This window comes from Epinephelus moara, chromosome 20 (assembly GCF_006386435.1).
Source record: "Epinephelus moara isolate mb chromosome 20, YSFRI_EMoa_1.0, whole genome shotgun sequence".
In the NCBI taxonomy this organism is placed as follows: domain Eukaryota; kingdom Metazoa; phylum Chordata; class Actinopteri; order Perciformes; family Serranidae; genus Epinephelus; species Epinephelus moara.
The window spans coordinates 44,807,657-44,819,325 of record NC_065525.1 but is presented as its reverse complement, the minus strand read 5'-3'; the positions used below and the strand labels follow the sequence as shown (position 1 = coordinate 44,819,325).

The 11,669-nt window shown below is 40.8% G+C and overlaps 1 protein-coding gene across 6 annotated transcripts in view; it reads right to left on the bottom strand.

Annotated features, from left to right (window-relative positions):
• Nucleotides 1–692: 692 nt before the first annotated feature.
• aass (aminoadipate-semialdehyde synthase) overlaps nucleotides 693–11,669 on the bottom strand; it is a 50,208-nt gene continuing 39,231 nt past the window's right edge. For all 6 annotated transcript variants that reach the window (XM_050072851.1, XM_050072854.1, XM_050072852.1 and 3 more), the window contains 5 exons: nucleotides 10,761–10,856; nucleotides 9,541–9,656; nucleotides 6,131–6,222; nucleotides 5,854–6,030; nucleotides 693–4,562 (listed from right to left, as the gene is read on the bottom strand). In XM_050072851.1, the coding sequence (XP_049928808.1) occupies nucleotides 4,444–4,562; nucleotides 5,854–6,030; nucleotides 6,131–6,222; nucleotides 9,541–9,656; nucleotides 10,761–10,856 (600 nt within the window). In that variant the 3' untranslated portion in view covers nucleotides 693–4,443. The remainder of the gene's footprint in view (nucleotides 4,563–5,853; nucleotides 6,031–6,130; nucleotides 6,223–9,540; nucleotides 9,657–10,760; nucleotides 10,857–11,669) is intronic.

Below are 11,669 nucleotides of genomic sequence, written 5' to 3'. Positions count from 1 at the left end.
CTGAAAGCTTACTGATATGGAGGCAGTGTAGTGTAGTTTTAGTGAAACATGACCTTAGGAGACGACAAAAAAATTATTAAATAATGGCGAAATGGAACGGTAATATAGTAAAAATAAATTCTCCATTCACATGTCGGGATGTATATAATGGCTACACAACCTGCCATCTACAACACTGCCTCTGTTTGAAGGTACAGTATAACAACCTCTGCCACCATCGCCAAGTTTGTTGTTGAGTGAATTTTTTGCATTCTATTAGACGTTTGTGTGAAATTAAGTCATAATTAGCATGACTTATGAAAACATGTTTTGAGGGGTCATAGTTACCTTTGACCTCCAAATTCTAATCAGTTCATTGTCAGTTCATTGGCGTTTTTGCAAAATTTGAGGAAAATTCCCTCAAAGTGTGCTTGAGATATTGCGTTCACAAGAATGAGATGCAAGGTCACAATGACCTTGACATCTGACCACCAGATTCAAATCGGAATTGTTATTGAGTCCAAGTGGATATTTGTGCCAAATTTATAGAAATCCCCTGCAGCTGTTCTTGAGATATCGCTTTCACAAGAATGAGACTGATGGACAGACAGACAGACAACCCAAAAAACATAATGCCTCTGGCCACAACTATTGCTGGCACTGAGGCAAAATTAAATTAATTTTTTGTCTTTAAACAATGAAGGAAGAAGAAATAACGTAACATAATACATTTATTCGTGTAACCATTTTTACATTTTTATAAAGCAAAAAACGTTCTATCAAAACAAGCTTTTACAAACAAATGCTTGAACTGAAACATTAAAACAACTAAAATAAAACCGTTAGAGATCACTGATGAGTTAGTGCCGTTCTGTGTTGCTGACAAAATTTGTCATTCCAATCCAAACCTACAAATCTACCAAAAACATCACACGAACACTCTTCTGTTTAAAACCCTACGAAGGCCCACATATAAAGTACATGTCAGGTACACATATGGATATTTTATTTTAAAAATATATCTCAGGTACATATTAAATAACTCTCTTTCTGGGTATTAATTGTTTACCCATTTAAAGCATGTAACAAACCATTTATAAGGTGACCACATCCCTCTTAAATGATAAATTAAATATTGCTCAGGTGTCAGACAATAAATAGTCTGACAAACTTGACACAGGCTCCACAAATACAGAATTCAGTCTTTACAACACCTTGAAAAAAGAGTTCCACGTCTGAGCTCCACAGAGGCTGGACGCCATTGTTAGCGATTATGTTTCAGTTAACAAATCAAGATCATGAGAAAAATTAAATTATATTCTATAGATATCACTTTCATAGTTTTCGGACTCTTTTTTTGATATTACCCAAAGGTAGTTAAAATCTATACCAAGATAGGTTTAGTGTTTTAAGGGGAAAAAAAGTAACTTTTCAAAAATAATTTTAAAACAGACACGTTGTTTCTGTTTTTAAGCACATTGAGTCTGCGCTTGTCGCATGAAATGTGCTATATAAATAAACTTGACTTGACGTTTATAGAAAGCACACTCAAAATTCAGAGTTTCTTGTTTAAACTTCTGCACTTTGAGTTGTTAATTTTAACGTTAAAGGCATCACAAAAAAAAGTTTTATTATTATTGTAGTATTTTTGGGATATTGAGATTGTGATGTCATGACATTGCACACATACTGTAAAACACAAAAGCACCACACAAAAAAAATGCTGACAAACCAAATAAAATTATTAACTCGTGATCCTATACAAACCAGTTGAAAATCATTTGCAGCTGCTCTCTGGTTCGTTAGTGTTCACTCTGAGGCAACTTTTGTTGTTGGACTTTTGCTCTGGTTGATTTTCCTGATGTGTTTGAAGAAATAGTGAGTTAGGTGTGTAACAAGGTTGAGGTCTTTCTTGTTCGAAGTTATCACAGCTTGAAGATCAGTGCAGTTTTGAGCTGTTGGATTTTTATTTAATACAGAAATCAGATGCCGTTTCAGGTGATGGAGGAAAAAGTTAAGAGTTTAAACTAGGAAAGGTTCAGCAACTATGTTGATTTCTAACTAGGGATGCACTGATTGTGAAAATCTGGGCCGATACCGATGTTTAAAATAACAATTTGGTCGATAGCCGATGCTTTTTTGTTTTTGTGGTTTATTTTGTTTTTGTGGTTTATTTTGTTTTTGTCGTTATTAATTCCCCCTTTTGTGCACAAATTCAATCATTCACAGTTATGAAACAACCTTTAACATTACCTTCTTTAATCTTTTAATTACTGCTTCAAAAGTCTTTGTACCAGTACAAAGACTTTTGAAGCAGTAATTAAAAGATTTTATTACGTATAGTATACATAATATATCATAATTTCCTCTCTGATATCTATTTTATAAACAAATTTCTCCTTCGAACAAGTGTATATTTATTCAACTTTCTCGCAAAAAACTACATTTTGCAAGATTAAATTTGAGCACATCATGAGAGCGTTCTAATTTACCGTTGCCAAATACTCATTTTTACCAAACAGACCTTGAACGCATCATGATGTAATCAAACACGTCAGGAAAATCAACCAGAGCAGTTAGTTACAGTCAACGACTGCTAACAGCTAACGTTAACTAGCTCTCCCCCTCCTGCCGATGAAAACACATATTTGTTCTTTACAACTGGTATTATCAGGAAAAAAATAGGGTGAGTTCCCTCACGTGTCGATAATGAGTTTACGGCGCCGTTTCGACCCAACGGCGTCCTGGGGAAGATCTCTGTTCATCCCAAATACATTCTCTATTGTCCCAGGGACAAGAGAATGCCAGTAGTTTCGAGCAATGCATTTTAGCCTGCGCAAAATTGATGTGACACAACAGAAAAACATCGGCCACTGCTATCGGTGAATGCCATCTTATTTGCAGATAGACCGATGGCAGTCAACAAGGCGAATATCGTCCGATAACGATGGGCAGCCAATAAATCAGTGCATCTCTATTTCTAACCAGCTACAATCTACAAAACAAATGTTCTGATAAAAACTTTTGACTCCGCCCTTTGGTGCCCTCTATTGGCTGTATCTGTTCCATCATAAATGACCAATGGAATTAAAGGGAGGGGGCAGTGACATTTACATCGTTTGAAACAGATGCATCTTTTTTCGTACGTAAAGGGAGTATAAACAAGCCCTTAGCCGTCTGTCATGTGGATGTGTTATATTATCTAGGTACTAGACCCCAAGATGGCGCGTATTCAGTCCAGTGAGAAACGCTCGCCTGGCGTATACCCCAAAAGTTTCTACCTTCCAGGTTTACTTTCACAATATGCAGCCCCCTGAATACACGCAGTAGTGTTTCCTCTGCTGGTCCGGCCCTACACAGATTTTTTAATCTCTTTTCTCAACTTGAGGAAAGTTTTACAAACATAAAATCTGTATGGATCAAAAATTCGAGAGACAAAATTGACCTTGTTTGCAGTTTGCGGTGTCATGTCTATTTTAAGAGATGTCTCTTTTATAATGGTGGCCTAGGGGAGAAATGCTTTTTGGGCCACAGGTGATTTTCTCACTGTTATATGGTGGACACAAGAAAAAATTGGAAGCAAGGCTGAGAGGCGTTCCTGTACGCCTGGTCTGAAAACTGTCAACAAACTGATCAAAAACAGTTTTCAACAGTGTTTTTATGTTACTGTATTGTACTTAAAATGTAAAAAATATTTAACGTTTCATTTTGTTTCTAAACCGCTTAACGCTTGCGATGAGTGCTTCATTGGTTTTTATGTTAGATGTCAGAATTAACCATCGAGTCTCCAGGAATAGTCTCAGGTTCAGGTTCAGGTTACTTCATAATACCCAAGTGTAAACTAGTTTTACAGTGGATAGTCAAAACATCCATCACAGTTTGAACAGTTGGACCTGATTTCTACAATAGTTAAACTTGATTTATGTGACTACATGTGTGCTTTAAATTTTTAATGCCATAAATACTGTTGGATTAGTGGACACAGCTTCACAGAAGAACTTTTCTCTGAAACTAAACTGTAACTATTTCAGTTTGGCACAGATTGGCGCATTTAACCAAACTCAGATGCTTATATCAGATACAGATTACTTAATATAATCACCAGCTGCCTCTTCAGTTTTTTGACCTAAAACAAATTTAAAGCATCATCAAATTGTTCTAAATTTCATTTCAACACAATAAAAACAACGTTTGGCTTTTTTCCTGCTTTCAAACTTTTTCCCCCTTTTTAACCTTTTACATATTTATTTGAAGGGAAAAAAAGACATAACTAATATTTATTCTATCAGCCTCTGGCCAGTAAGATTAAAATAGATTTTTAAACATCACTAGACAGTTGAGTCTGAGTCTGTCGGAAAATCCAGTTTGGATAAAGCTGGTGAAAAGGCAGCTGACAACGTGGTTGTCATAAAGTTTCTCTGTATTTACAGTGATTACTGATCTGCTCTCTTTGAAGGCCAGGCTTTACTCCAGCACGGTGCTCTTAGATATGAATTGAAGTCCTTCCTCCTTCAGTCTGGCCAGAGCTGGCCCGTAGATATCCTTCGTCATCGGAGCCACTAATCCCTTTGCAGTGATTTCACCTGCAGAGAGAAGACACACAGATTTAGGTTTAAACTTAAGATCAGTAAGGTTTTTAACTTTCAAGGTAGCCGCTGGTTTCAGTTTAGCAGGACTGACAAGCGTTAGCTTCACAGACTGACAAGATAAACCATGGTTAGCTTCACAGATTTACAGGACTAACAAAGGTTAGCTTCAGACTGACAACCTAAAGTTAGCTTCACAGATTAACAGGACTAGCGAATGTTAGTTTTACAGACTGACAAACGTTAGCTTCACAGAGTCACAGGAATTGCGAAAGTTAGCTTTACAGACTGACAAACTAACGTTAGCTTCACAGATTCACAGGAATTGCGAACGTTAGCTTTACAGACTGACAAACGTTAGCCTCACAGATTAACAGGACTAATGAACTTTAGCTTTAGTGACTGACAAACTGACATTATCTTAACAGATTAATAGCACTAACGAATGTTAGCTTCACAGACTGACAAACTATCGTTAGCTTCACAGATTAACAGGACTAACAAACATAAACTTTACAGACTGTCAAACGAATGTTAGCTTCACAAATTAACAGGACTAACAAATGTTATCTTGACAGACTGAAAAAAAAAAAGTTAGCTTCACAGATTAACAAGACTAACAAACGTTAGCTTTACAGACTGTCAAACGAATGTTAGCTTCACAGACAGACAAGTTAAACTATGGTTAGTTTCACAGATTAACAGGACCAACAAACTTTAACTTTAGAGATCCACAAACTAACGTAAACCTCACAGATTAACAGGACTAATGAACGTTAGCTTCACAGACTGACGGGACAAATTAAGGCCAACTTCACAGTCTGACGGGAAAAACTACCAATTCACAAATGAACAGGATAACCTAATGCTAGCTTCACAGATTGAAAGCATTAGCTACTGTTAGCTCTGCAGACTGTGGGGATAAAACAATGTTAGTTTCTAAGACTGAAAGGACTGGTTAACATTAGCTTCACAGACTGACTAGACAAACTAAAGTTAGCTTTGTGGACTGACAAGACAAATGACATTTGTTCCACAGACTAACTGGACGAACTAAACTTCGCTTCTCGGACCAGAGGCCTGTACTACACAGCAGGATTTGGGATAAGCAAGGTAACTTCAAGGTTAACCCGTAGTTTTCAGTACTACAAAGCTGGTTCACTTTTATCAGGGACAAATCACAGTGGTTTTATTGTGTGATTGGTATTTACACTTCAACTTTTTTTTACAGTTTTTATTTTACTTAATAACTGAGATGGAAACAATCTCCCAGATTGATGTCACTGACCATCAAGGACCATGCGAGCTGCAATAGCTGCTGGGTATCCTACAGTTTTGGCCATGGCGGAGAAGCCGCTGGGGTCACCGTAAACCACCAGGCTGATGTGTTTGGTCTCCAGCTCGCCAGTTGGGTGGCGAAGCCCAACATCGTTCCTCATGATGATCATGTCTCGCTCGCCCTTATCTAACCAGGGCAGAAAAGTCATTAGTAGTTTAAGTACTAGTATCACATTTGGTACTTGTGTTCTTCTGATTTGTGGTAATAAAATGAGCTTGTGTCTCACCAAACGAGAGTTTGACTTCCAGATGTTTTGTCAGAGCAGCCAGCACGTTGTCGGCGTGAAGCACCAACTCGTCGTCACTCAGCATCCCAAACCTGAAAACAGACACAAAAAACAAGACTTTTCTCACAATAGAAAAACCTTCACAAAGCCATTTCAAAAGGTTTAAAAGAAAATTACCCTGACAGCACTGCAGCAGCAGCCCACACATCCTTGGCTAAATCTAAAGAGATGAGCAGTTGCTTTTTGTTGTTGCTTTGCTGGTGAATTGAATAAATGAACAACAAGTCATTCAATTTGAGCTGCGAGCGCGTTGGCTTTTTACTCTTTTAACTGTAAAAATGGAATGTTTCCAACAGTTCACTTTTACCGTCAGAGGAATTTACGTTCCAATGCCACCATGGCCCTCTTCCCTTCACCGCCAGCGGCAGCAGAACAATGGCGGCACGGAGCCTTGGTCTGAAGAGACCCTTGGAAAAGTTGATTTAAATTGAAGAGTGTGCGCGCTACACCACTTCAGGCGTCCTCATTAAGGAGGGAAGTGAAAACTGTGCAGAAGAGGAGCAGCCTCGGCCTTGTTCTCCGCCCGCAATCCACAGCTCCAACGCTAACTTTGAAGAGCATAAAATGACAGCCTCTGCCTCATCTCACTAGAGCCGAACAGTACAGACAAATGGGCATCCAAAGAACTTGAACAAGGGGTATTATGCAGGATTTGGACCGTTTCATAGCACCAAATAACCAGTTGATCAACAGACTGAATAGGAACAATACAACACTACTGTTTTCTGGCCTGCAAGACCAAAAAACAGTAACTGAATGAAGACCAGAATCTAACTTTTTGGCATCTGTTTTACTGTGTAAAATATATTCTGTCATACAAATGTAAGTTATTCTATACATGTTGTGACAAGAACATGTCAAAAACACACTTAATGCACTCTCTGCAGCACAGACAGTGTAACTCTCTCCTCATTCATTTTTGGATTTACAAGACACAGTAACAGCAATGGAGTCTTTATTCATCCATGGTGAGGAAAGAAGTTGAGCTGCCATGGCAAAGAAGAACTGGAACAGGAACCAGTATGTACAACCTGAGAGCAAGTCGGGGAAAAAATGTGTTCAACTGAGGGGCAGCAAGGCTTATAACAGGACAGTGGTGTGAAGTGCCACTTTGGGGCACGTCCATGAGACGTTTGGCAGCTGTGTGTTTTGGTCTTAAGTTCAGACCAATAATTTGTGACAAGATGAAACCGTTTTGGAACAATGAAGAGAAAAGTTGCAGCAGTGTGAACTGGCTGGTCTGAGCTCGACTCAAGCCGGCTGATGGTGTCACCTGACACTCAGCTGGTCAAATCGGCAGCAGCTGGTTTTAGAATGTAACGCTCATCACCTGTTTCAACAGCCAATCAGCTTGTAGTGAAGTCTGCTGGTCAAGTCAAAATGACCACAGACGGCGTGTTGGCTTGCTGCAGCAGGTGCTCCGTCCCCACCGAGCTCCCTGCTTCCGTCCTCACGGTGTGCAGGTGTTGGACGGTGGGTTGCTGCTGCTGCTGGCTGTAAGTGCTTATGCCCCGCCCACACACACACACACACTCTCATTGACTGATGAATTGGCGCTGGTTATTTATATTATTGTGGCGTATTGATTATGAATACAGTCCATCTGATGCTGTTTTTTTTCATCACTGTAGCCAGTATCTCACTATCACTATCCTCATTCAGATTTTAAGAAGCTACAAATTATATTCAGCCACAAAATAAGTCTGAAAAGCTGCAAATCAGATCAGAAGCACAGAGAGTTGTTGACTAGAGATGATACGCCTTCTCGTGGTGGTCACTTCCTGTCAACGTTACAGATCAGAAGCACAGAGAGTTGTCGACGAGATGATACGCCGTCTCATGGTGGTCACTTCCTGTCAACGTTACAGATCAGAAGCACAGAGACTTGTTGACTAGAGACGATACACCGTCTCGTGGTGGTCACTTCCTGTCAACGTTACAGATCAGAAGCACAGAGACTTGTTGACTAGAGACGATACGCCTTCTCATGGTGGTCACTTCCTGTCAACGTTACAGATCAGAAGCACAGAGAGTTGTTGACTAGAGATGATACGCCGTCTCATGGTGGTCACTTCCTGTCAGAAGTACAGAGAGTTGTTGACTAGAGATGATAAGCCGTCTCACGGTGGTCACTTCCTGTCAACGTTACAGATCAGAAGCAGAGAGTTGTTGACTAGAGATGATACGCCGTCTCACGGTGGTCACTTCCTGTCGACGTTACAGATCAGAAGTACAGAGAGTTGTTGACTAGAGATGATACACCGTCTCATGGTAGTGACTTGGTGTGAACCGGCAGGTTTTTAGAACGTTGCAGGACAGCACTTAGGAAGTAGCTGCCTGTTTAAACTCGTCTCGTCCCGAATCTTTGGTCTGAACTGGGCATTAAAGAGCAATAGTTCTACTCCTTCTGGAGCTCCTTTATCCTTTCTATAAGGCCAAGTTCAGCCACTTTACAGGGGGAACTCATTTCTCATTTCAAACCCGGATGGAACGGTGCATTGTGTTCCAACAGACAACCATGGCCTCAGACTTGAAGGTGCTGGCTCTCATTCTGATCGCTTAAAACTTGACTGCAAACCGGTCTGCAAACTAAAACTAACTAGCTTAGCAGAGTATTGGGAGCTGACTCTTTAACTGCCTGTTTTTTTACGAGTGGAATTCATGTGCTATGATGAAGTTAATGGAAGAGTTCATGGAAGAGGATTTATGTCCCTTGGTGATCTATGGTCCCAGAAAAGGTTTGTGTTTGAATTTGCATGAGCTATGAATGGACATTTGGACAACGCTGCACAGGAATTTTCATAAAGTTTTTGGACTTTTTAATAACCTTTTTTGCCTTTTTTTACTCTGTTAAAATCTGTTTTCACGGATTCGCTTTCATTCACTCCACTCTCAATGTCATTCAATAGAAAACTTTTTCTGGAACCACAGAGAGCCTGGGGAGGTACTATATACAGTGTATATGGCATTTTTTGTGAACTTTACCTTTGAGACCTTGAAATCACACATTTGGATTCATAGCCTTGTAGATTACTATATTATTATTTTTGTATGGACTATAAATAATTAAAATAAGGTTTTGGGACAAAAAAACTGAAAGACCACCTTTTGTCGTAGCTCTAACCTTTCTATCTGTTCACAGTTTGCCGGCCAACCTGAAAACTTTAAACCTTTTTTTCCTCAACTTCACTCCTGTAGGTACTGCTCTCTGATGTTGTTCCCAGGTGTTCCCTGACTTCTTCAGATGGTTCAGGTTCAGCATTAGTACACAGAGGTTTTCCTCCCCACATGCCTGTTGGCAGCACATTCCTCAATCCTGCGATATTTAGAATTGTGTTTTAATCTCTCACCATCTCAGGGCGTCCATCACAAAGTCGTCCTTTCCGATGCGCTCATACACGGCTTCTTCAAAGGCATCTTGGGAAATGGAGGAGGACAAATCCATCTGCTTACAGAGGAGGTCTCTCTGCAGAGACGAGAAGACAGACCACAGTTTCTGTTTTTACAACAGGTCCTCCAACACTTTGGGGCTCATGTGTCCTTTTTGTCTAGAATGTCTCCTAAAGCTGTTCTTCAGGTCCTAGTCTCCTAGCTCCTCTTTAGCTCCTTGTCTGTCTCCTAAAGCTCCTCTTAAGCTCCTTGATGTTTCCTAGCTCCTCTGTATCTCCTTCACTGTCTCCTAGCTTCTCTTTGGCTCCTAGACTGTCTCCTAGCTTCTCTTTGGCTCCTAGACTGTTTCCTAGCTCCTCTTTAGCTCCCTGGCACCTCTGTATCTCCTATGCTGTTTCCTAGCTCTTCTTTGGCTCATAGTCTGTCTCCTAGCTCTTTTGTATCTCCTACACTGTTTCCTAGCTCCTCCTTAGCTCCTATATTGTCTCCTAGCTCCTCTTTGGCTACCTAAATGTCTCCTAGCACCTATTTAGCTCCTAGTCTGTTTCCTAAAGCTCTTCTTTAGCTCCTAGTCTGTTTCCTAAAGCTCTTCTTTAGCTCCTAGACTGTTTCCTACCTCTTCTGTATCTCACTGTTTCATCGTCTCCTTAAGTGTCTCCTTCTCTTCTCTTTATGGACATTCAGACACTTTACGAATCAGCCACATTAACCTTTTCGGCGGCTCCAGGGCTAACTCTCATTATTTCTCTATTTCTCTTTGCATCTTGTTTCCAGAAAATGATTTTTTGAGTGTTTTCAGAAAGACAAGTGGCAGATTTTAAATTGCTAATCATGCTTTGATTTGTGATAAACATATCCCAAACATTGCAGTTCTGTGTTTCTTTTTCATCTCAGAGGAATAAAGACGACAAACATTATCTGCTGTAAACTCTCGGTGTCAGAGAGCCTTGGCTCGCTGCAGCCTTGATGTTTACAAGCAGCTATTGACAGTAATGCAATAGACTCTTGAGCTAAACCCACTTCCACAGTAAGATGCTTCAAATGGGAGCTGCAAAACAGTTCATTTTATCAAACCAGATGACAGACGGGAGAAAGAGTGGAGGCTGGAGGCACTGCTCAGAGGCTGCCTTTCAACCATCATCCCTTTTACACTGAATGGATCCTCAGCGCAGGTTCTTACCCAGGAGACAGGAGACGAAGTATGCTGCAGGATGGGACATGGCTCACTGTTTATTAGACCCAGTTTGACAAACCCACTCATGGCCTTGGAGAAACCCTGTGGGACAGAACCGGAGTCACAATGACACACTGACAGGGAATACGATACTTATCATGATACAGGGGTTATGATTCAATACACTGCCATATATTGATACTGTAATTTTTTTAAATCTATTTTTAGGAGCCTACACACGTGGCCTACACCTTTGTGAGCATTTGTACTTGTGTGGTGGTGTGTCTGTGTCTCTCTGCAGTTCGGACCTTCGGTAGAATTAAAAACGAATATTCGTTCACGGCGGGCGGGTGGGGGGGGTGGGGGGCTGTGCTGTGGCCGTGCTGCCTGCTCTCTCCGGTTTTACGCCAGACTGTGGCCGTGCTGCCTGCTCTCTCCGGTTTTACGCCAGACTCGGCTCCTTTCAAAGACTCCTTGCAAAGCACTCCTCCGGGGTTTTTCCGGACCTAATTGTGTTGCGGAGTTTTGCACAGCGGCGACCGGATCTTTGCTCTCAAACCACAAAAAAAATTGTGATGGCACAACAGTCTCCTTCAGTACATTATTCTATGCTTTCTTTTGATTTTCACATTGGCTAGTCATCCTGTTTAATTTGTCTTCTGATTAAATCGGAACCGTTGAAACAAGTTGTAGGAAGCCTCTGCAAGTAATTGGTTGCTGGCAGACACTCTGTGCTGCAATAAAATGGTTAATCAGCAGTGCCGTGCACTGTAGAGCCGATGCGCTGCTGGTTCTGCCGGCCTGAATAGAATATAATGTCTATAGCCTTACTGTTGTGTACAGCCTTTATAGACTGAGCTGAGTAGTGATGCGCGGGTCGACCCGTAACCCGCGGGACCCGCAAATGGACCTGCG